General features: G+C 53.4%; 1 protein-coding gene across 3 annotated transcripts; it reads left to right on the top strand.

The window, feature by feature from the left end:
- Window positions 1–991: 991 nt before the first annotated feature.
- Window positions 992–24,393, top strand: LOC137438247 (leucine zipper transcription factor-like protein 1). 3 transcript variants are annotated; one of them, XM_078766444.1, is made up of 11 exons: window positions 992–1,155; window positions 9,915–9,991; window positions 10,107–10,231; window positions 18,111–18,305; window positions 18,417–18,477; window positions 18,660–18,731; window positions 19,310–19,375; window positions 19,548–19,625; window positions 19,898–20,071; window positions 22,285–22,388; window positions 22,935–24,393. In XM_078766444.1, exons 2-11 carry the CDS (start codon window positions 9,986–9,988, stop codon window positions 22,951–22,953), a joined length of 900 nt encoding a protein of 299 aa, XP_078622570.1. In that variant the 5' UTR covers window positions 992–1,155; window positions 9,915–9,985; the 3' UTR covers window positions 22,954–24,393. The 3 variants fall into 3 exon arrangements, with proteins under 3 accessions (XP_078622570.1, XP_067989442.2, XP_067989440.2); XM_068133341.2 differs by lacking the exon at window positions 22,935–24,393 and having other exon boundaries at window positions 1,017–1,155; window positions 22,285–22,392; XM_068133339.2 differs by lacking the exon at window positions 992–1,155 and having other exon boundaries at window positions 9,853–9,991.
- The last annotated feature ends 1,413 nt before the right edge of the window (window positions 24,394–25,806 follow it).

The following is a 25,806-nucleotide window of genomic DNA, read 5'->3' as shown; positions in this document are numbered from 1 at the left end:
TACCATGTGACTGGAAATGAGAGATGATGTTCTACTATGTGACTGGAAATGAGAGATGATGTTCTACTATGTGACTGGAAATGAGAGATGATGTTCTACCATGTGACTGGAAATGAGAGATGATGTTCTACCATGTGACTGGAAATGAGAGATGATGTTCTACTATGTGACTGGAAATGAGAGATGATGTTCTACCATGTGACTGGAAATGAGAGATGATGTTCTACCATGTGACTGGAAATGAGAGATGATGTTCTACCATGTGACTGGAAATGAGAGATGATGTTCTACCACGTGACTGGAAATGCGAGATGATGTTCTTCCACGTGACTGATGTCAAAATGTAATGCACCAACTACTAAATTAACCGATCATGAGCATCCATCCTGCACCAATCACCAAATTAACCAAGTACCATTCATCGTGCAGACCGGAAGCTCTTCAGGACTACCTTCACTTCCATGGAGCTGCAGATGATGAAGAAGAAGATTTAGCTCTCACACGAGCCTCGACTCTGTGGTCAACAAAAAAGATGAAGTTATGAAGAAGAAGATGAACATGTGACGTGTAAAGTGTTAATAATATAATAATACAGTGCAGGCACGATAAGCCAAGCAGCCTCTTCCTGTGTGCAAGTTCCTTATCCTTATCAATTTGGGAATATTCTGCAATCTCATGGAATGTGATAATAGTTTAATGTCGTTTTTATTTCACTCCAAATCGTAGGCTACTACGTAGTTTTTCGTGCTACCTACTATATACCTGCTGTCATCAGCGGGAACCGATGACGTAACACACCAGCGACGGTGCGTCATTAGATGATTAGAGGAAGAACCGGAGAATACTCAAACATTAGACCGATTCGTCCGTGCGCTTCGCATGAACAAACACATTTGGAAATGTGATTGCGGGTTTCTTATTGCATTAAATGCAGTAGAGCAGTGCGCATGCGCGAACGAGAATCGAAGAAGATTCCTCTGACTCCATCTCCATGGAAACCTTAACCGCCATTCTTCGCGTAGCTTCGCCTACGGTTCGGCGAGTTGTTTATTCTTTCACATTTCAGTCATTTAACTTGTTTTTGTCGTCACCAAGATCTGCTGGACTCCAGGAATCGTTATCGAAGAAATTGTGCAAAGATTGGACTGGAGCATGGTAAGTTTAACACTTTAACTTTATAATTATAATACTGAAGGAGCTGGGCTCCAACGCGAGTCGAAAGAATTGACGCGACCAAAGACGGAATTCGTCCGAGTTGCTTTATTGAAACAAAACAGCTCAGGTATTCTGAAAAGCCCGTTTATCGAATATCGGGCAGCAATATATATACACATTTATGCCCGGGCGTTTGCCCGGGAAAACCGAGACCGGGCATGCCCGGGTGTCAAGGGCGAGTCCTGGAAAGGCGAGTCTGGACATGCCCGGGCGTCCTGGACGCGGCCTGGCAAGTCGAGGCTGGGCGTGCCCGGGCGCTCTGGGCGAGCCCTGGAAAGGCGAGAGCGGGCATGCCCGGGAAAGACGAGACCGGGCGTGCCCGGGAGGTTCGGGCGTGCCCGGGGACAGCGAGTCCGGGCATGCCCAGGAGAGGCGCGTCTGGGCCCGTCCGGACGAGCCCGGCATGGCGATCGCGCCCTGGCCGCGTCCTGGCAGGTGCAAGGCGATTGTGTTCATTCAGCGGAAACCGCTACACACGCCCCTCCAGAATCGACCTGCACCGGCAGGGTCAATTTAAGGGGGGTCCGGATGACCCGGCCGAAGCGACCCCTGGAGGGTCGTGGGGGGGGGGGGGGGGTCCGATCCGGTGGCGGGTGGTCGAGCGGGGGGAACTGTAGACGGGGGGCGGCCTCGCCGCGGAGGAAGGGCCAACCGTGGTGGTCGGTCGACGTCCACGTGCGCCGGTTTGAGGCGGTCCACAGAGATCCGGTCCGACCGGCCGCCGACGTCGACGACGAAGGACTTGTCGCCCCGTCGTAGGACCCGGAAGGGCCCGTCGTACGGCGGCCGGAGTGGCCCCCGATGCGCGTCATGACGCACAAAGACGTACTCCGCTGTGCGAAGCGCCGGGAGGACGTAGGACTGGGGGCCACCGTGGCGGGACGTTGGCACGGGGGCAAATCGGCGGGCGGCCTCCTGGAGGTCCGAGCGCTGGTGTGCGGCGGACCAGGGACTGGTAGCATCGGGCACGAACTCGCCCGGGACGCGGAGCGGCTGGCCGTACACGAGCTCGGCGGCGGATGCCCGGAGGTCCTCCTTGGGGGCCGTGCGGAGGCCCAAAAGGACCCACGGCAGCCGGTCGGTCCAACCGTCGTCCTGAAGGCCGGCCATGAGTGCGGCCTTCATGGAGCGGTTAAACCGCTCGCACAACCCGTTGGCTTGGGGGTGGTAGGCCGTGGTGCGGTGCAGCGTGACCCCCAACGAGCGGGCGACCACACCCCAAAGTTCGGACGTGGACTGTGAGCCGCGGTCGGACGAGATGTCCGCCGGTGCGCCGAAGCGCGCGACCCAGGTGGCGATGAACGCCTGCGCCACGTCGGCGGTGGTGGTGGAGGTGAGGGGCACGGCCTCCGGCCATCTGGTGGTCCTGTCCACCATGGTGAGCAGGTGGGTGAACCCCCGCGATGGGGGCAGGGGACCCACCAGGTCCACGTGGACGTGGTCGAAACGCCGCGCAGGCACGGTGAAAGGTGCTTGCGGGGCCTGGGTGTGGCGGTGGACCTTGGCCCGCTGGCAGGCCGTGCAGGCGTTGGCCCAGTCGCGGACGTTCCGTCGAAGGCCGTGCCAGACGAAACGCGCCGACACCAGCTTCTGAGAAGCTTTCCGGCCCGGGTGAGAAAGGCCGTGGATGGAGGCGAAGATGCGGCGCTGCCAGGAAACGGGCACGATGGGGCGATCCTGGCCCTGGGAGACGTCGCAGAGCAGGACGGTGCCCGCGAAGGGGATGTCGGCCAGGCGGAGGCCCGTGTCCGCCGCCCGGAGGGCCTGCACCGAGGTGTCGGTGGTCTGGTCGGCCGCCATGAGCGCGAAGTCCACGCCGAGGTGGACCGCGTTCGCGCTGGCCCGAGAAAGACAGTCGGCCACGGCGTTGTCTTTGCCGGCGACGTGCCGGATGTCCGTGGTGAATTCCGACACGGCGGAGAGGTGGCGCTGCTGGCGGGCCGACCACGGCTCCGTGACTTTGGCCATTGCGTAGACCAACGGCTTGTGGTCGACGAAAGCCGTGAACGGGCGGCCCTCCAGGAGGTGTCGGAAATGGCGAACGGCCAGGAATAGACCGAGCAGCTCGCGGTCGAACGTGCTGTATTTTAACTCGTTCGGCCGGAGCTGCCGGCTGAAAAAAGTGAGTGGCTGCCAAACCCCGTCCACCCATTGTTCATGGACGGCGCCCACCGCGTAGTTGGAGGCGTCCGTAGTGAGGGCGATGGGCGCGTTGAGCACCGGGTGAGCCAGCAGCGTTGCGTCGGCGAGGGCCCGTTTTGCGCTCGCGAAGGCCGCGTCCATGGCCGCGGACCAAACGATGTCATGCTTGGCCGGCTTGCCCCGGAGGGCCTCGTAAAGGGGCCGCATGAGCTGAGCAGCGCGGGGCACGAATCGGTGATAAATATTCACCATGCCGAGGAACTCTTGTAGGGCCTTGATGGAATAGGGACGCGGGAACGTGGTGATGGCCTCGACCTTGGTCGGCAGCGGCACGGCCCCGGTCTTGGTGATGCGGTGGCCCAAAAAGTCAACGGTCGTCGTGCCGAAGTGGCATTTGGCCGGGTTGACAATTAAGCCGTGCTCGCTGAGGCGACCGAACAGTGTTCGGAGGTGGAGGAGGTGCTCGGCGCGGGACGTGCTGGTGACGAGGATGTCGTCCAGATAGACTAAAAGAAATGGCAGGTCGCGCAGCACGCCGTCCATTAAGCGCTGGAATGCCTGGGCCGCGTTCTTGAGGCCAAACGGCATCCTCAAAAATTCGAACAGGCTGAACGGCGTGATGACGGCCGTCTTCGGGACGTCGGCCGCCCGGACAGGTACCTGGTGGTATCCCCGTATCAGGTCAATTTTGGAAAATATGACCCGTCCCGCCAAACGGGCGGAAAAGTCCTGGATGTGCGGGATCGGGTACCTGTCGGGGGTGGTAGCGTCGTTGAGGGGGCGGTAGTCGCCACACGGGCGCCATCCGCCCCTGGCTTTGGCACGATGTGCAGTGGTGAGGCCCACGCGCTATTGGAGCGCCACACAATGCCGAGGTGCTCCAACGCGTCGAACTCGGCCTTTGCCACGGCGAGCTTGGCCGTGTCGAGGCGGCGGGCCCTGGCGTAGACCGGCGGGCCCGTAGTGGGTATGTGGTGCTCGATCCCATGCCGCACTGCGACGGCCGAAAACGTCGGCCGCGTGAGGGCCGGGAATTCCGCGAGCAGGCGAGCGAACTCGTTCGCCGTCGGGAGGGCGCACGCCAGTTCGGTCGGCGCGGAGCTGCTCATCGTACACGCCAGGGAGCTGAAGGTCTCGGCGTTGACAAGGCGACGACTTTTGACGTCGACCAGCAGCCCGTGCGCGCAGAGGAAGTCGGCGCCCAGCAAAGCCATGGGGACGCAGGCGGTCACAAAGGTCCACTGAAAGCGCTGGCTGCCGAAGCAGAGGGTGACGTCGCGCGGGCCGAAAGTGCGTATGGCCGAGCCATTAGCAGCGACCAAAGAGGGGCCCGCAAACGGCGTCCCGCCTGTCCTGCTCGGAGGCGAGTATGACGCTCAGTTGGGCGCCGGTGTCACAAAGGAAACGCCGCCCGGACGCTTTGTCCCGAATAAAAAGCAAGTTGCCCGAGTGGCCGGCGCTCATGGCTGGGAATGAACGCTGGCCCGGCCGTTTCCCGACTTGCCGAAAGTGCACGGGGGTCGGCACTTCCGAGCCTTGTGTCCGAACCTGGTGTGGTAATAACACCACGCCTGGTCAGGTGGAGGCCCCGGCCGTCGTGTCGGAAGCGGTCGGCGCGGCGTGGCGGCCGCCAGTTGCACCGGCAGTTCGGCCTCCAACCGCGCAGGGCGCTCGGGCGTCGCCTCGGACGGCAGCAGGCTCCAGGTAGCTGCGCCGATGTGTTGGCCCGCCGAGGAGATCTTATCGGCTTCCCTGGCGAGGGCGCGGGGATCGGTGATCGACGTGCCAGCCAGGGCGAGGCGTACCGGGTGAGGCAGCTGGCGAAGGAACAGCGCGCGGAACAGAAAATCCGGAGAGTGCTCACCGAGCAACGAGAGCATATAGTCCATGCGCTCGGACGGGCGCGTGTCGCAGAGCTCGGGCAGGTCGAGCAGGCGCCGTGCGCGTGCCGCCGGTGAGAGGGCAAAAGCATCGAGGAGGAGCGTCTTCAGCGCATCATACTTGTCGGCAGCCGGCGGGTGCTCGAGGAGGCTCAGGGCGCGGGCCGCGGTGGCGGAACCGAGCGCCGCCACGACGTGGTGGAAGCGGGTGTCGTCCGCGGTGATGCCTCGCAGGGCGAACTGGGAGTCCGCCTGGGCGAACCAAACAGCCGCGTGAGCCTCCCAGAAGGTAGGCAGTTTAAGAGTCACTGCCGTGTCCATGTCGGTAGGTCACCAGTGAAGGAGCTGCGCTCCAACGCGAGTCGAAAGAATTGACGCGACCAAAGACGGAATTCGTCCGAGTTGCTTTATTGAAACAAAACAGCTCAGGTATTCTGAAAAGCCCGTTTATCGGGCAGCAATATATATACACATTTATGCCCGGGCGTTTGCCCGGGAAAACCGAGACCGGGCATGCCCGGGTGTCAAGGGCGAGTCCTGGAAAGGCGAGTCTGGACATGCCCGGGCGTCCTGGACGCGGCCTGGCAAGTCGAGGCTGGGCGTGCCCGAGCGCTCTGGGCGAGCCCTGGAAAGGCGAGAGCGGGCATTCCCGGACGCTCTGGGCGAGCCCTGGAAAGGCGAGTCTGGACATGCCCGGGCGTCCTGGACGCGGCCTGGCAAGTCGAGGCTGGGCGTGCCCGGGCGCTCTGGGCGAGCCCTGGAAAGGCGAGAGCGGGCATGCCCGGGAAAGACGAGACCGGGCGTGCCCGGGAGGTTCGGGCGTGCCCGGGAACAGCGAGTCCGGGCATGCCCAGGAGAGGCGCGTCTGGGCCCGTCCGGACGAGCCCGGCATGGCGATCGCGCCCTGGCCTGCTGGCCGCGTCCTGGCAGGTGCAAGGCGATTGTGTACATTCAGCGGGAACCGCTACAATACCACAGTATTCGTGGTCAGTCGATATATATAACGTTGTCTTCGCGGAAACTGCGAGACTCGCTACAAGCGACGAAGTTTTATATGATTAATTTGATATTTAACAGTTTGAACAAAACGAATCTACGAGAGCAGCACTCGATATATCATGAATCCATGACCCTCCATCTATTTAGTACAGTCGGGTGGTCACGTGTGAGGTGGTCTTCTTGATGGTCACGTGTGAGGTGATCTTATTGATGGTCACGTGTGAGGTGATCTTCTTGATGGTCACGTGTGAGGTGATCTTCTTGATTGTCACGTGTGAGGTGATCTTCTTGATGGTCACGTGTGAGGTGATCTTCTTGATGGTCACGTGTGAGGTGATCTTCTTGATGGTCACGTGTGAGGTGGTCTTCTTGATGGTCACGTGTGAGGTGATCTTCTTGATGGTCACGTGTGAGGTGATCTTCTTGATGGTCACGTGTGAGGTGATCTTCTTGATTGTCACGTGTGAGGTGATCTTCTTGATGGTCACGTGTGAGGTGATCTTCTTGATGGTCACGTGTGAGGTGATCTTCTTGATGGTCACGTGTGAGGTGATCTTCTTGATGGTCACGTGTGAGGTGATCTTCTTGATGGTCACGTGTGAGGTGATCTTCTTGATGGTCACGTGTGAGGTGATCTTCTTGATGGTCACGTGTGAGGTGATCTTCTTGATGGTCACGTGTGAGGTGATCTTCTTGATGGTCACGTGTGAGGTGATCTTCATGATGGTCACGTGTGAGGTGATCTTCTTGATGGTCACGTGTGAGGTGATCTTCTTGATGGTCACGTCACATGTAAGGTGATCTTCTTGATGGTCACATCCCATGTAAAGTGAGCTTCATAATGGTCACGTCACATGTAACGTGAGCTTCACAATGGTCACGTCACATGTAAGGTGATCTTCTTGATGGTCACGTCACATGTAAGGTGAGCTTCACAATGGTCACGTCACATGTAAGGTGATCTTCTTGATGGTCATGTCACATGTAAGGTGAGCTTCACAATGGTCACGTCACATGTAAGGTGAGCTTCACAATGGTCACGTCACATGTAAGGTGTGCTTCACAATGGTCACGTCACATGTAAGATGAGCTTCACAATGGTCACGTCACATGTAAGGTGTGCTTCACAATGATCACGTCACATGTAAGGTGAGCTTCACAATGGTCACGTCACATGTAAGGTGTGCTTCACAATGGTCACGTCACATGTAAGGTGAGCTTCACAATGGTCACGTCACATGTAAGGTGTGCTTCACAATGGTCACGTCACATGTAAGGTGAGCTTCACAATGGTCACGTCACATGTAAGGTGTGCTTCACAATGGTCACGTCACATGTAAGGTGTGCTTCACAATGGTCACGTCACATGTAAGGTGAGCTTCACAATGGTCACGTCACATGTAAGGTGTGCTTCACAATGGTCACGTCACATGTAAGGTGAGCTTCACAATGGTCACGTCACATGTAAGGTGTGCTTCACAATGGTCACGTCACATGTAAGGTGAGCTTCACAATGGTCACGTCACATGTAAGGTGTGCTTCACAATGGTCACGTCACATGTAAGGTGTGCTTCACAATGGTCACGTCACATGTAAGGTGTGCTTCACAATGGTCACGTCACATGTAAGGTGAGCTTCACAATGGTCACGTCACATGTAAGGTGTGCTTCACAATGGTCACGTCACATGTAAGGTGAGCTTCACAATGGTCACGTCACATGTAAGGTGTGCTTCACAATGGTCACGTCACATGTAAGGTGTGCTTCACAATGGTCACGTCACATGTAAGGTGAGCTTCACAATGGTCACGTCACATGTAAGGTGAGCTTCACAATGGTCACGTCACATGTAAGGTGTGCTTCACGACACGACATCAGTTTACGTCCTTCAAGCTCCAAGACAACAATTTACATGGTCCGTCCATCTCCCCACAAACCACTTCAGGCATATCTTCAGATCATCCCACGTTCGGCTCGTTCACTTAACAAGGCACACCTGAGACCTGACCAGCAAGCGGGAGAGGGACACTCGGATACATTGGGACATCCTGTCGAACACGCTTTGAAATGGACACGGTGGCGAGGTCAAACCATCTAACGCCTTCCTTCGCCATGGAAACCGTCATTCAGCTTGTAATGTTTCAGTGCTGTGTGTGTCTCTATCTGTAAATTTGTCGATGAGTCCTGGAAGTCCAAGTCCGAGGAACAAGGTTCAAGTCCGAGGCACAAGGTTCAAGTCCGAGACACAAGGTTCAAGTCCGAGGCACAAGGTTCAAGTCCGAGGCACAAGGTTCAAGTCCGAGGCACAAGGTTCAAGTCCGAGGCACAAGGTTCAAGTCCGAGGCACAAGGTTCAAGTCCGAGACACAAGGTTCAAGTCCGAGGCACAAGGTTCAAGTCCGAGGCACAAGGTTCAGGTCCGAGACACAAGGTTCCAGTCCGAGGCACAAGGTACAAGTCCGAGGCACAAGGTTCAAGTCCGAGGCACAAGGTTCCAGTCCGAGGCACAAGGTTCAAGTCTAAGGTTCAAGTCTAAGGCACGGGGTTCAAGTCCGAGGCACAAGGTTCAAGTCCGAGACACAAGGTTCAAGTCCGAGGCACAAGGTTCAAGTCCGAGGCACAAGGTTCAAGTCCGAGACACAAGGTTCCAGTCCGAGGCACAAGGTTCAAGTCCGAGGCACAAGGTTCCAGTCCGAGGCACAAGGTTCCAGTCCGAGGCACAAGGTTCAAGTCTAAGGCACGGGGTTCAAGTCCGAGGCACGGGGTTCAAGTCCGAGGCACAAGGTTCAAGTCTAAGGCACGGGGTTCAAGTCTAAGGCACTAGGTTCAAGTCTAAGGCACGAGGTTCAAGTCTAAGGCACGAGGTTCAAGTGACTGTGCGTACCTGTTGGCCATCCTGCCAGCCTAGGGTCTGCTAATGTTAATTTTTTTTTTTTTTGTATACAAGATCGAGGCTCGTGAAAGAGCTAACATTAATCACACAAAAAGTCAAACCGACACACAAAACACAAAATAAGTGGAGCGGTAGACAAGATGGGGAGATAGGGGGAAGGACACAAACACAACATGCGAGAGCAGGGACAACGGGAGAAATGTGGGAGGGAGAGGGCTTGGGGGGAGGTGGGAGAGGTACAAAACATATGAACACTGCAAGGACTTCCAGGAAAGAAGTTGGAATTTCAAAAAAGTGTATCTGGGGTGAATTAGCGGGGGTAGAAAAGATGAAGGTTTTGGATGGGGGATATTGTCGATGTTAATGAGACATAATTTATCATTTATTGTGACGTATTTCTGTTGCTTCACGAGATCATTCCGTCCAATTACATCTGCAGAGACCAATCGTTCAGCAGTGTCCAATAGAAATGGAATACCAAAAGAAGTGGAAAATCTGGAATTACTGCACCACGTTTGCATGGAGTTGACCGAGTCTTTTGTTTGCTCTTCCATGTTGCTATTTGGAGTTTTGAAAAATAGAAACCAAAAACCGTCAGATCTCAGTCATTGTGTTTTGAGTCCTTATTTATATCCACAGTCTGAGTCGAGCAGGAAAAGTCTCAACTCTGACTCATCTGGATCCTCAACTACACTCAAGTTTGGAGGTGGAAAATGGGATTGTTGTTGTTGTTGTTGTTGTTGTTTTTTCCTTGTGTAACCCGGGTGCCCTTGTCCCTGTCATGAAGCTGCGTTCTGGCTGATTACCTGAGCGTTGCTGTGGACCAAGCGCGTTCTCCTTTCCTCCACGACTATCTCAATGGCGGTGAGTACTTCTGACGTGTGTCAAAGCACAGACTCCCGCATCCTCTCCAATAATCCAATTAACTGGTGCTGAGATGCGATATCCGAGGCTGAGTGGTACAACGTACATACGGCAGGCTGAACCGAGTCTCAATGAGTACCATCAACAGCAGGTGGTATCTTACCTGCGGTTCGCTCGCGCCCAGCGTTCGCTGCGTCTACGGGCTGTGCATTCCTGCATTGCAGACCTCAAGGAGAGCAGGTAAGCGGAGTTATACCTTCTACACTATAACACATGATTTCATTGACGATGCGTAAATTGGTGTGTGGTCCTTAAATATCTTATCGGTCTTCCTGTGCCCAAATCACATTCTGTACACAGTTGAGTTTGGACGCAGATTTTGTTTGGACGACTCTCCTCTACACAGCATGACTCTCCTCTACATAGCATGACTCTCCTCTACATAGCATGACTCTCCACACAGCATGACTCTCCACACAGCACGACTCTCCTCTACACAGCACGACTCTCCACACAGCATGACTCTCCACACAGCATGACTCTCCACACAGCATGACTCTCCTCTACACAGCACGACTCTCCTCCACACAGCATGACTCTCCTCTACACAGCACGACTCTCCTCTACATAGCATGACGCTCCTCTACACAGCACGACTCTCCTCTACATAGCATGACTCTCCACACAGCACGACTCTCCTCTACACAGCATGACTCTCCTCTACATAGCATGACGCTCCTCTACACAGCACGACTCTCCACACAGCATGACTCTCCTCTACACAGCATGACTCTCCACACAGCACGACTCTCCTCGACACAGCACGACTCTCCACAAAGCATGACTCCACACAGCATGACTCTCCTCTACACAGCATGACTCTCCTCTACACAACACGACTCTCCTCCACACAGCATGACTCTCCTCTACACAGCATGACTCTCCTCTACACAGCACGACTCTCCTCCACACAGCATGACTCTCCTCTACACAGCACGACTCTCCTCTACACAGCACGACTCTCCTCCACACAGCACGACTCCACACAGCATGACTCTCTACACAGCACGACTCTCCTCTACATAGCATGACGCTCCTCTACACAGCACGACTTTCCTCTACACAGCATGACTCTCCTCGACACAGCATGACTCTCCACAAAGCATGACTCTCCTCCACACAGCATGACTCTCCACACAGCATGACTCTCCTCTACACAGCATGACTCTCCTCTACACAGCATGACTCTCCTCTACACAGCATGACTCTCCTCTACACAGCATGACTCTCCTCTACATAGCACGACTCTCCTCTACATAGCACGACTCTCCTCTACATAGCACGACTCTCCTCTACATAGCACGACTCTCCTCTACATAGCACGACTCTCCTCTACATAGCATGACTCTCCACACAGCATGACTCTCCACACAGCATGACTCTCCACACAGCATGACTCTCCTCGACATAGCATGACTCTCCTCTACATAGCATGACTCTCCTCTACATAGCACGACTCTCCTCTACATAGCACGACTCTCCTCTACATAGCATGACACTCCTCTACATAGCATGACTCTCCACACAGCATGACTCTCCACACAGCATGACTCTCCACACAGCATGACTCTCCACACAGCATGACTCTCCTCTACATAGCATGACTCTCCACACAGCATGACTCTCCACACAGCATGACTCTCCACACAGCATGACTCTCCTCTACATAGCACGACTCTCCTCTACATAGCATGACTCTCCTCTACATAGCATGACTCTCCACACAGCATGACTCTCCACACAGCATGACTCTCCTCTACATAGCACGACTCTCCACTACATAGCATGACTCTCCTCTACATAGCATGACTCTCCTCTACACAGCATGACTCTCCACACAGCATGACTCTCCACACAGCATGACTCTCCACACAGCATGACTCTCCACACAGCATGACTCTCCACACAGCATGACTCTCCACACAGCACGTCCATCCTCTACACAGCATGACTCTCCACACAGCATGACTCTCCTCCACACAGCACGACTCCTCTACACAGCAGGACTCTCCTCTACATAGCACGACTCTCCTCTACATAGCACGACTCTCCTCTACATAGCATGACTCTCCTCTACATAGCACGACTCTCCACTACATAGCATGACTCCTCTACATAGCATGACTCTCCTCTACATAGCACGACTCTCCACTACATAGCATGACTCTCCTCTACATAGCATGACTCTCCTCTACACAGCATGACTCTCCACACAGCATGACTCTCCACACAGCATGACTCTCCACACAGCATGACTCTCCACACAGCATGACTCTCCACACAGCATGACTCCACACAGCACGTCCATCCTCTACACAGCATGACTCTCCACACAGCATGACTCTCCTCCACACAGCATGACTCTCCACACAGCATGACTCTCCTCTACACAGCACGACTCTCCTCTACATAGCACGACTCTCCTCTACACAGCATGACTCTCCACACAGCATGACTCTCCATGCAGCATGACTCTCCACGCAGCACGACTCTCCACACAGCACGACCATCCTCTACACAGCATGACTCTCCTCTACATAGCACGACTCTCCTATACACAGCACGACTCTCCACACAGCACGACTCTCCTCTACACAGCATGACTCTCCACACAGCATGACTCTCCTCTACACAGCACGACTCTCCACACAGCATGACTCTCCACACCGCACGACTCTCCACACCGCACGACTCTCCTCTACACAGCATGACTCTCCACACAGCATGACTCTCCACACAGCATGACTCCACACAGCATGACTCTCTACACGGCACGACTCTCCTCTACACGGCACGACTCTCCTCTACACGGCACGACTCTCCTCTACACAGCACGACTCTCCTCTACACAGCACGACTCTCCACACAGCACGACCATCCTCTACACAGCATGACTCTGCACACAGCACGACTCTCCTCCACACAGCACGACTCTCCTCCACACAGCACGACTCTCCTCCACACAGCACGACTCTCCTTTACACAGCACGACTCTCCACACAGCACAACACTCATATACACAGCACGACCTGGTTGTACACAGAATCTCTGGACCGTGAAATATTGTACACCGTCGTTCTTGATGAAATCCTCGTGCATTAAGCACCTTCAATGGGATTTTTCTCCCAACATTCTGACACCTCCAGCTGAAATCACGGATTCATGAGTGCTGACATTTTGTCCAGTCACATGATAAAATCAAGTGATCTGATTAGTCCGTCATTTAAATCACGACGCGAGTGGCATAGTCGGCCATAGTGCAGCCATTAAATAGTACAATGTGGCGGACACGAAAGCCCACTGGCGTGGTGACATCATTCCGCGCACCAAGTGGGCGGCGGCCACGCCCGAGGGGTAGGCGTGGCCTCAGGATATACACCGGGCGCGCAGCCCGGAGCGCGCCAGTGCTACAGTGACCTCTTTGAATAAAGAACATTAAACTTACCGCGTTGTCCGCTTCCTCCTTGGTAGCAAGTCGCACGCGTAGCACTGCGTGCTTCATTGGTGACCTCCGACATTCGAGTCAGCCGTCGCTGACCACCCGAAACCGCCGCAACAATGGCTACCAACGCGGTCTCCATCAAGCTCCCCGAATTCTGGGAGTCACAAGCCAAAGTTTGGTTCCTGCAGGCAGAAGCCCAGTTCCGACTTCGAGGCATCACGGTGGACGAGACCATGTACTGCCACGTGGTCGCCGCCCTCGGGCCCGGCACGGCCACCCGCGTCGTATCGGTCCTCAGGGATCCACCTGCCGACGGCAAGTACGAGGCGGTCAAGCGTCTCCTCCTCGCCACGTTCGGCCTTACGGTGGACGCACGGGCCGATCGCCTCTTGGACTTCCCCGAGATCGGGGACACGCGACCGTCGGTCCGTATGGACCATATGCTGGCGCTCATGGGCGACGAAACCCCGAACGCTCTATTCCGGGCGTTATTTCGACGCCAGCTGCCAGCACGAGTCCGCCTCGCTTTGGCTGGTTCCGCGTTAACGGAACCCCGTGCGCTCGCTGCTGAGGCCGACAAATACTACGCGGCTTTGGACACGCAGGCGAGTCTTGGCACGGTTGCCGCTCCCGAGGCTCCCGAGGCTTTCCCCGATGCACCGCACCTCGTGTCCGCCGCCGCCGCGAAGAAAACCGCGGCCTCCGACGCCGCAGCTGCCCGCCTGGTGTTTCTTCCACACCAAGTTCGGCCACGAGGCTCGGCAGTGTCGCCCGCCGTGCTCATTCGGCAGGTCGGGAAATGGGCGAGCCGGCGCTCGGTGGCAACGGTGAGCGTCGGCAATTCAAACAGCCTTCTGTACATAACGGACACCTTGTCCGGGCGCCGTTACCTGTGCAACACGGGGGCGCAGGTGAGTGTCATTCCTGCCGGTACGTCCGACAAGCACACCGCGGGCCGAGGTCCCACGCTGCTTGCGGCCAATGGTACGTCTATACGCACGTACGGAAAACGCTGTCTCTCTCTGCGGTTCGGAGGGCAGGTTTTCCGTTGGTCGTTCGTTATGGCCGACGTGCCCATGGCACTGCTCGGCGCGGACTTCTTATGTGCTAATGGATTACTGGTCGATGTAAAGCGCAGAAGGCTTGTCCAGGCTGAGACGTTCAGCTCGCTCGCGTGCGCGCTGCCCGCCTCGTTGAGCAGCTCACAGAGCAGCTCACCGAGCGGCTCGCCGAGCGGCTTGCTGAGCGGTTCCGTTCCGGCCAGGTTCATCTGTACGCTTCCAGTAGCGGACGAATTCGCCCGCCTCCTCGCGGGTTTCCCGGCCCTCACGCGGCCCACCTTCTCGGCGGGGACGGTCAAGCACGGGGTGGAACATCACATCCCCACCGCCGGGCCACCGGTCTACGCCCGGGCACGCCGCCTCGAGCCGACGAAGCTCGCCGTAGCTAAAGCGGAGTTCGCTACGCTGGAGCGGCTCGGCATTGTGCGGCGCTCCGAGAGCGCGTGGGCATCCCCGCTCCACATCGTGCCCAAGCCCGGTGGGGGATGGCGACCGTGCGGGGACTACCGGCGCCTCAACGACGCCACCACCCCCGACCGCTACCCCGTCCCCCACATCCAGGACTTCTCCGCCCGGTTGGCGGGGATGTCCTTCTTTTCAAAGGTGGACCTCGTACGCGGGCGGCTACCATCAGGTCCCTGTCCGGCCGGAGGACATCCCGAAGACGGCTGTCATCACGCCATTCAGGCTTTTCGAATTTCTTCGGATGCCCTTCGGTTTGAAAAATGCGGCTCAGGCGTTCCAGCGCCTCATGGACAGCGTCTTGCGCGGCTTGGATTTTTTGTCCGTCTACCTGGACGACATCCTCGTCGCCAGCGCCTCCCGCGAAGAGCACCTTTGTCACCTCCGCACGCTTTTTGAACGTCTGGGCCAGCACGGCCTGATCGTGAACCCCGCCAAGTGCCGGTTCGGTGTCGCTGAAATCGACTTTTTGGGGCACCGTGTCACCAGGCACGGGGCCGTCCCCCTACCGGCCAAGGTGGAGGCGGTGAAAGGGTTTCCGCGCCCCCGCACGATCAAGGGGCTCCAGGAGTTCCTGGGCATGGTAAACCTTTACCATCGGTTCCTGCCCCGCATCGCCCAGCTCCTGCGCCCCATACATGAGGCCCTTCGAGGGAAGCCAGGCAAAGGTGACGTTACCTGGACCGAGCAGATGGATGCGGCGTTCTCAGGCGCGAAGCTCGCCTTGGCCAACGCCACCATGCTCGCGCACACGGCACCCGATGCGCCGACCGCCCTCACCACCGACGCCTCGGACTAAGCGGTGGGCACGGTGCACGAGCAATGGGTGCGTGGTGCTTGGCAACCGCTGGCGTTCTTCAGCCGGCAGCTTCGCCCGCCCGAACGCCGTTACAGTACCTTCGACCGCGAGTTGCTTCGGCTTCACCTGGCGGTCAGGCACTTCCGCCATCTGCTCGAGGGCCGTGCGTTCACGGCCTTCGTCGACCACAAGCCGTTGGTTTTCGCGATGGGAAAGGTCGCCGAGCCGTGGTCGGCCCGGCAACAGCGTCACCTCGCGGCCGTGTCCGAGTACACGACGGACATCCGACACGTCGCGGGAAAGGACAACCCGGTGGCCGACTGCCTTTCCCCGGCCGTCGCCCACGCAGTCCACCTTGGCATCGACTATGCCCGGATGGCGGCGGACCAGGCCGCCGACCCCGGGGTCCAGGCCTTGCGGACCGCCGTCACGGGCCTCCGCGTCACCGAGGTGCCCTTCGACGGCACGGGCACAGCCCTCGTTTGCGACGTCTCCCTCGGGCGGCCTCGCCCCATCGTGCCCGCGGGCTGGCAGCGCCAGGTTTTTGACGCCATCCACGGCCTGTCCCACCCGGGCACGAAGGCCTCCCAGAGGTTGGTCGCTGACAAGTTTGTCTGGCATGGCCTCCGGAAGGCCGTCCGCGGCTGGACCAGGACGTGCCTCGCGTGCCAGCGCGCGAAGGTGCACCGGCATACCCAGGCCCCATTGGCCCCGTTTACGGTGCCGGCACGTAGGTTCGACCACGTGCACGTGGACCTAGTGGGACCTCTGCCCCCCTCGCGGGGTTTCACCCATGTCCTTACCATGGTGGACCGCACCACCCGGTGGCCGGAGGCCATGCCTTTGGCGGCAGACGTCGCGCAGGCGTTCATCGCCACCTGGGTCGCCCGGTTCGGCGCCCCCTCGGACATCTCGTACGACCGCGGCCCCCAGTTCACCTCGGAGCTCTGGGCCGCGGTCGCGCGGGGGCTCGGGGTCCAGCTGCACCGAACCACGGCCTACCACCCCCAGGCCAACGGCCTGTGCGAGCGGTTCCACCGCTCATTGAAGGCCGCGCTCCGGGCCACCTTCCGTGACGGCGGCTGGGTCGACAGGCTCCCCTGGGTCCTGCTGGGCCTCCGGACGGCGCGCAAGGAGGACCTGCGCGCATCCGCTGCGGAGTTGGTCTTTGTACAACCGCTGCGGGTGCCGGGCGAGTTCCTCCCCGACCCCACGGCACCTTGGTCCGTGGCGCAGGAGCGTTCTGCGCTGCAGGAGACCGCCCGGAGGTTCGCCCCGGTGCCGACGGCACACCACGGGCACCCGCCTACACACGTCGCCCCGGAGCTTCGCACCGCGGAGTACGTCTTCGTCCGGCACGACGCCCACCGGACACCACTGCGGCCCCCGTACGACGGGCCTTTCCGCGTGCTGGAGACCGGGGTGAAACATTTCACCCTGGACATCTGCGGCACTCCTGACCGGGTCTCCATAGACCGCCTCAAGCCGGCCCACCTCGACCTGGACCACCCGCCGCCGGTGGCTCGGCCCCCGCGTCGGGGCCGCCCCCCTGCGGGCGGACCCCCGGCACCGCCCAGCACCGCAGGCACCGCCGCCCCCCGGTCCGGCACCCCTCCCGGGTACAGCCGGGGGCATCCCACCTGGCATCCCTGCACCCCGGACGCCGCCGGTCGCCAGAGGGCGCTTCGGCCGGGTCATCCGTTTGCCCCGCAAACTGGCCCTCCAGGTGCGCGGGAATTCTGGGGGGGCGCGTGTGGCGGACACGAAAGCCCACTGGCGTGGTGACATCATTCCGCGCACCAAGTGGGCGGGGGCCACGCCCGAGGGGTAGGCGTGGCCTCAGGATATACACCGGGCGCGCAGCCCGGAGCGCGCCAGTGCTACAGTGACCTCTTTGAATAAAGAACATTGAATTTACCGCGTTGTCCGCTTCCTCCTTGGTAGCAAGTCGCGCGCGTAGCACCGCGTGCTTCAACAATATCATTTCATGTCAAACTTTTAAAATGGCAGGTTTCGGATTTCAAACCTTCGGATCGAGCATGAGTTACCAACTCGTCAAATGATAGTGGGGTCATATTTTCATCCCGCGAATGTTGGAACGGGAGGAAATGACTGACGCTTCAGGTGGCGGCCTGGATACACATGAGGACAATTTTCACAACTTGAAAGCAGTGTCACATGACTTTGATCGGCCAGTGTATTATTGTGCTCGTGTATAGCTTTGCTTGCATAGTGCCCAATGTACGAGCTTTCCAAATACGTTTCGTAGACCTGTTCATGCGTCTCCTTGTCTAGACTGGTGGACGGGATGTTCACAACAGAAGAGGTATGTGAACTGCTGGATGAGCTGAGTGATGTTCTACGCAGCGAGTTGGAATCCGAGTTGATCCACACGGCGCACACCAACGTGCTGCTTCTACATCAACTCCTGACACAGGCCCAACGTTGGCACCTCACGTTGCAGGCCGATGTCTCTACACTGGAGAACAGGTGACCGTGGATGGAGGAGCAAAGCACACACACACACACACACGCACGCACGCTTAAGAAGAATTTCTGCACAGAATACTGTTTAAAAATATATTATTTTGGTTTATACAGAGAGCTATTGCAACAAATAGCTGATTTTGAGAAGTCCGAACTCAGCAATACCAGCATGAAGGTAATGTTCCGACAAGTTGAATTTGCCTTTTTACACCTTTTACAAATCTTTGGTTGTGTTCCAGTGGTGTGTGCACATGAGTATACAATGATTAATTCCTGCTATTAACTTTAACTCAAACTTTCCTTAAGCTCATACACGAATGTTGTAATTCTTGAGTTCCTCTAACCGTCACCTTCCAGACGAACAAGGAGCCAGGGAGGCCAAAACTTGCTCCCTTGAGCGAAGGTGAACCATCAGACCTGCTAAATCAAGTACGTGCATCACACCTGTTTGGCTCACAGCATCACACATAACAGATCAATGATCATCACACATAAGAGATCAATGATCATCACACATAAGAGATCAATGATCATCGCACATAACAGATCAATGATCATCACACATAACAGATCAATGATCATCACACATAAGAGATCAATGATCATCACACATAAGAGATCAATGATCATCACACATAAGAGATCAATGATCATCACACATAACAGATCAATGATCATCACACATAACAGATCAATGATCATCACACATAACAGATCAATGCTCATCACATAACAGATCAATGCTCATCACACATAACAGATCAATGATCATCACACATAAGAGATCAATGATCATCACACACAAGAGATCAATGATCATCACATAAGAGATCAATAATATCATCGCACATAACAGATCAATGATCATCACACATAAGAGATCAATGATCATCACATATAAGATCCGCACTACAATGCAGGGGTGGCAATGTTGGCTCGAGGGAAATCGTTGGGACAAGGGAGCATTTATGGCTTTAACGTGATGACCTTTGGATTACCTCTCTCAGGAGATCGTCCGACTGAAGGAGGAAAATGACAAGCTGAAGACAAGGCTGAGTATTGTGGAAGCTCAGGTGAGCATAGCGTCCCATCATCCCTCCTTTTACTAAGCATAACACAGTCCATGGCAATTAGAACTCACAGATAAATTGTTGATGATCGGAACCAACAATTGGTGACATTTTGGTGACGGTCATCAGAGTCAGTTACCATGACTGACTGACCTTGTTCCATTTGGGTCTGTAGGCCACGCAAGCCCTGGAGGAGAGATCAAGTCTTGAGAAGAGCTTGCAAGAGGCACGGAACTTGGAGGAATCAAAGCCGGTAAGCAAATGAAGTACTAGAGTACATGTTGCAGTTTGAACTTGGGTTCGGCTTTACACTGGGTTCAATGTTGTAGAGTGCAGTTGGAGTCATATGTCGAGGTTTACCTTCATTTGGTGCATTATGGGTGGCATGACCACCCATTATGGCAGGTTTGAGTAACACTTGGTGAGGGCATGTTAAATGCTTTAGCTGTTGACATTAGCTTTGCCATTTGGTATATTCGCTGTAGCATATATGACATCACGCATTCTTGTATCACACCTGAACAGCATGGACCTGGCAATGGTGACCGTGAGCTGGAAGAGGAGATGGCAAAGATGCAACTGGGGCTACAAAAAGAGCGTGACAAGGGTGCCGATTGTAGACGGGTGCTTGAGGAGGGCCTGGCGAAGAGTCGACAAGAAGTGTTGGCTGTCCAGGCTCAGCTGCAGCTTGCAGAGCAGGTTGTGATGTTAAACATTTGAGTGTAACCTAAATCTACACTCTAATCGGGCCATGCAAGAGTGAGTGCGTCCATCCGAGACAGCAAAACATCCCTTCCACCATTCTTTCCCTGTACTAAGCCATGCCACCTGTGAGTAATTAGTGAGTAGTGGCTTCCTCCCTCCCTCCAACCTCTCCCTTACCCCCTCCAGTCCCAGATTACATGTCTAAGGGCACAGGCAACATCGCCACATAGGCCGGGAGCACAATGAGAATGACCCATCACTGGGTGGAGATATGATCTTAGAACTGGTGCCCTGTGACTAAGGGGTGAAAAAGGTACCCTATCATTATAAAGTGGCCAACGCAATCACCCTGTCACTGCAGCGGGGTGACGCAATCACCCTACATATATGTAATGTGCTAGTAGATGCTAAAATCGAGGAGGCACGATCTATATCAATCGAAGTGTGCTCACCTTCAAGTTGTGAGACTCAACGAAAGCACGTATCTATACCTAAAAAGGCAAAACTCTCTCTCTCTCTCTCTCTCTCTCTCTCTCTCTCCCTCTCTCCCTCTCTCCCTCTCTCCCTCTCTCCCTCTCACCCTCTCTCCCTCTCTCCCTCTCTCCCTTCCTCTCTCCTCTCTCCGCCTCTCTCCTCCTCTCTCTCTCTCTCTCTCTCTCTCTCTCTCTCTGTATGTGTTCTATGCATGGCCACATCTTTTAAATTACAAACACAACTTTGAGTGTGGGGTAACATAGGCTGTTTTGCCGCGACCTGACGCAGGGGTTTGGGGCGGGGGGGGGGGGGGGCGAAAGGAGGAGGGGCGTTTGGGGCGGAAATTCTCCATGTAAATGTGTACCGTGTAGTGCCACCTGGTGGTAGGAGCAATGTCCTTTTTACCTGGGCAATGCTGAGGTGAAATCACTCTTTGCAGGGTTTTGCAGTCCATCAGTGAAGCGACGGGTAGGCTCCGCTAGTATAACTATAAAAGTATAACTCTTATTCTGCTGCATTGATAGTGGGAGGTGCTGCATTATGGGGATGATGTGAAGGGTTGCTTTAGGAGGGCAATGATAATTTCAATTACTGTCCAGTCCTGTGAAATGCCTAATTATTATCGATGACATTTTCTTCATTTTTCTCGTTTTCCATTCTAATGTACACTCGGAACCCATTAATATGCGATCCATGGGAGCCAGGAAAATCGACCGTATGCTAAGTGAGACCATGTATTACCTATCTAGTATCTTCCAGCGCGAGCGTGGTGGCCGCCATCTTGGATTGTGTCGGGTGACGACGAGGGAAACTAGGTCAATTATTTAAAGATACTTTTTCGTAATAAAACAACACATATGTAATAATACTTATACAATTTTTATTATACAAAACAATATACAAAAAACATAGAAATCAAGAAATACTGATAAGCGAGTTGTTCGGCACGAATATTAATACCGCGGGAGCAAGGAATTAGCCTCGGAATTAACGCGGGAACACAAATACCATACTAGTGTAACCGCATCCAGCTTTTCCTGCATCATGTAGCTCGAGTTTTTTCTTTTTGTCTTGCGCGAAGAAGAACAAGATGGCGATTGGATTGGGCTGATTGGATTCGATTGCTCGAAAATAACGTTTTCAAGTGATGTGAATGATGTAAACGCCGTAGAAACTGAAGGTGATATGATTTGAGTTGAAAAGGATGCCATATTTATACGGGAAGCACTGACTGAGATGAGTCGGGGAGAGAGAGACAGGTGTCAATGCGTCTTAACACTCTGCAGTTCCCGGGCCCGGCCAGTGGAGATGAAAGGTTAAATCAGCTTACGTAGATAAACACTCGTGTCAATATCATATTAATAATAACTTGTGAAATGTTAAGTAAACCAGAGGTGTTATGACCGTTACGTTGGTGTTATGAGAGCGAACTTTTACGCGCGTGATTTTAAAAAATCAAGATGGCGGCTGCCGTGTGCAATGTACTACATGCTCGATTCTTGTCATTTAAAAAAAAAAATCCTACTAATTTGTCAACATTTTTGGGTACCAAGGGTCGACCGTGTGCTATCCGAAATCGCATATTAATGGATCGCATATTAACGGGTTCCGTGTGTACCTGTGATAATATATGTTACATCTTCAATCTGCCAAAAAAACTGAGTTAATTTGTCTTGATCATCCACCTTTGTCTTCCTCCTCCCCTGCACCACCCCACCTTTCCTCCGCATAAGGAGCTGGACAGGAAGTTCCAACAGACAGCTGCATTCCGCAACCTGAAGGCCATTCTGGAAAAGAAGAATGAGTTGATCCGAGATCTCAGGCAGCGTCTTGCACAGTAAGTCCCGAAACCAAGGGTCTATTCAAGAGGTTTTAAAAAATCGAATTGCCCCCAAATTACAGGTAGTGGGCAAAAAAAAATGGAAACAACAATGTCTTGTCACTTAATAGGGTGTTGGGCCACCACGTGGCCAGTACGGCCTGTATGCGTGTGGCATAGAGTCCACCAGGTCTGGAATTCTGCAGGAGGGATGCGACATCATTCCTCCACGAGAAAGTCAATCAACTCACACCTGTTTAATGGAGGTGGAAAAACGCTGTCTCAGGCGTCGTTCCAGAATATCCTATAAATGCTCAATTGGGTTCAGATATGGTGACAAAAGGTCATGACATATGGATACTGTGGAAAAGCAGCTACTACAATACCATCAGTGTCATGCTCATCAAACCATGTGGTTACACGTGCTCTGTAGATGGGGGAATTTGGGGGGGGGGGGGGGTTGGGGGGAACCGCATGTGAACTTAATCTTGATAACTTCATGTGCATGATTGTATTTCGATTTGGGTTGTGTGCTCTCATCATTCCCAATTTCTAACCCCCCAGGTATGAAACTCAGGCTTGACAGTCTTTGGATGCTGAAGATTTGGATTCTGGAATCTGTTGGCATTTGTTGGCAGTTATGTTGTGGAAAGGCAACACCGCTCACCACTTGTTGTGGAAAGGCAACACCGCTCACCACTCTTGTATCAGAATGTTTTTTTTTCATCCTGTTTGTTTGTTAACATTTTGTTGAGCAGCTGTAACCAGTGATTGTTTCTGATTGAGGTACAGAAATGTAAAGTTGTAAACGATACTTTCTTGTCTCTTTCATGTACTTTACAAACCTGTTCAGCTCTTTGTGCATCCGGGGACTCTGTTAGATAAAAAACAAGTACAAAAAGTTTTAATTAAAACAAAAGCCGCGTCGATGTTACACAATGCCTAGATGCAGCTGTGCCTATAACGTCGATGTTATAGGCACAGGACATTCCTATTGATTCGATTACTTGATGTTATTTTTGTGCAAAGTGAAAATATATCTCGGCAATTTCCCGTGTGTGGCGACGAATTTTTAATATATCTCGGCATTTTCCCGTCTGTTATTTCAGGCGGTGTATGACTGACCATGCCGCGATTTAAAAAAAATATATCTCTGCAATTTCCCGTGTGTGGCGACACGTGAACGAAGCTATGCTCCTCTCTCCACATTATTGTGACGACGTATAAATTAAATATTTCATCGTGACGATTGTCATCAAATGGACGAATTTTTAATATATCTCGGCATTTTCCCGTCTGTTATTTCGGGCGGTGTATGACTGACCATGCCGCGATTAAAAAAAAAAAAATCTCAATGGACTTGAAGTTACAGGCCTTTGAGAATTCATTTCGTTCTATAAAGGGCAACTTTCATCGGATTTTCTTCCCGTTTTTTTTCAACCGAGTCTAAAACTATGTTAGCGACTGTGAAAAATGAAATGATATATCGAATTTGATTTGAAATAAAACTGTGTGAGAGAGGAAGACACCACGGGCCTACAAAACAGGCCTCAAAGCTATGCGAGTTAATAAAATGGTGGATATTTGTTTATATGAAGCCTCTCCCAAAATGGGTGGAGCTATGGTTCCCAGAATGGGTGGAGCTTTGAGGTTTTGTCTTCTCTGCAAGAACAAGAACAAGAAGAAGAACAACAACAACAACAGCAGAGGGCACTCTATGAGCAGCGTCTGCGACGCGGCTAAAAAGTTTCCAAGTACTGTACATCATCCAATACTGTTTTGTCTGTAAAGACGTTTTGGTTCGTTGGACATTTTACAGTTTGCACGATGCTGGTAAAAAACATTTTGTCAAACAATGTTATTTGCTGTTTTTAATCCGAAATGAAGTTGGTAAATTTTGTTTTCCTGTTTGGAAAATCCAAACACTTGAGTTGCATATGAACATTTCTGTTGTACTGTATGTTTTGCCATTATTCAAATGTACTTCAGATTTATTGTTTGCATTACAGTCTGCATTTAAACACATTGTTGTGGTCGCCCATTTTGGGGACTTCCCTTCCGGATCACGCGTCTAAATTCCACGATACAACGTGTATTGGAAGTGTGAATCGGTCTTGCGTAATGCCGATCGAGATTTTAATTTGGCCGAGCGAGCCTGATGCGCGACGCGGCCTGGGTGTGCAGCGATTAATGCCACGGCCAATCAATCCCTTAATAGACCATGGGCCGAGTCCACTAATTCTGCTTAGTTTTCGAATTCCGTGGTCTACGTCTGAGAAGTACCTGCAAATGTGCTAGATATGTTGAATAAGTGTATATGAACCATAAATGACATGTTCCCACGTTCAAAATTTGCACATTAATTAGCAACGGCCAAAAACAAAGAGGAAGTTAAACTCCGTTGCTAAGGACTTCCTTTTCCCGAGCAACGGTTACATAGATGCTTCCAAATCGAGATTTTGAGCAATGCAATCCTCTGATCATGCAAATTTATGATTTTGCAAATCATCTGATGTCAGCAGATATTCTTTTGTGGATTATTTCATGTACATAATTCCTATTAGTGTCCGTTGCTATGGTAAAAATATCCCTAGCAAACAATATTTCACAAACTGCTTATATGCATCAATTGAATCACTAAAAGTGTAAATCTGCCCTGTAAATTAGACCGGCCAGGCTCGAGACATACTGGTATACTTTTGGGACTAGAGATACCACCCCACATCCCCATTTTTGTAACTTAGAATACAAAAATGAGGCATGAAATGAAACAAATATTAAAGAAACAGAAAGAATTATCCCACATATATTGGGTATGTATACTTGTATAGTATCCCCATACTACTTTTCTCTATTTTGTCCTCTTGAGATACACACACACACACACACACACACACACACACACACACACACACACACACACACACACACACACACACATCCACAACATTCTTGTTTATATTCCAAATGATCCTCATTCACTCTTCTTTGTTGTAAATATTCGCTGTTTCCTTCCCCCTTTCTCTCCATTTAACACACACACAAAAGACATCTCGTTTTTTCATTTCTGTTCCTCACAATTCTATCTCTCTCTTTTACACACACACACACACACACACACACACACACACACACACACACACACACACACACACACATGCACGCAGACACACATACACTCATTTATAAGTCATATTTTCAATAATCTTAATTCATCCTCTCTCTCTAGCCTGGTGTTGGCTTAGCGGTTAGGGTGCCGGCTTGGGATCCTAGGAATCCTGGGTTCGCAATCCCGGTCGATCGCTGAATTAACGCCAGGGGGGTTGACTCAGCCTGTCATCCTTCCGAGGTCGGCAAATTGAGTACCAGTTCACTGGTAATTCCCTGTTTGTCGTTAAAGGCGGCAAAAAGGGTTGGCGTCAGGAAGGGCATCCGG

The sequence above is a fragment of the Myxine glutinosa genome, chromosome 12 (assembly GCF_964187855.1).
Source record: "Myxine glutinosa chromosome 12, kmMyxGlut1.1, whole genome shotgun sequence".
Lineage (NCBI taxonomy): Eukaryota > Metazoa > Chordata > Myxini > Myxiniformes > Myxinidae > Myxine > Myxine glutinosa.
Note: the sequence above shows the minus strand (reverse complement) of the source record. Positions and strands in the feature narration are given on the sequence as shown.

Bases quoted from the DNA above. Each gene is read 5' to 3' on its own strand.
- LOC137438247 (XM_078766444.1), top strand. The intron at 19,376-19,547 runs GTGAGCATAGCG...TTGGGTCTGTAG, and splicing joins TGAGTATTGTGGAAGCTCAG to GCCACGCAAGCCCTGGAGGA. The intron at 19,626-19,897 runs GTAAGCAAATGA...ACACCTGAACAG, and splicing joins ACTTGGAGGAATCAAAGCCG to CATGGACCTGGCAATGGTGA.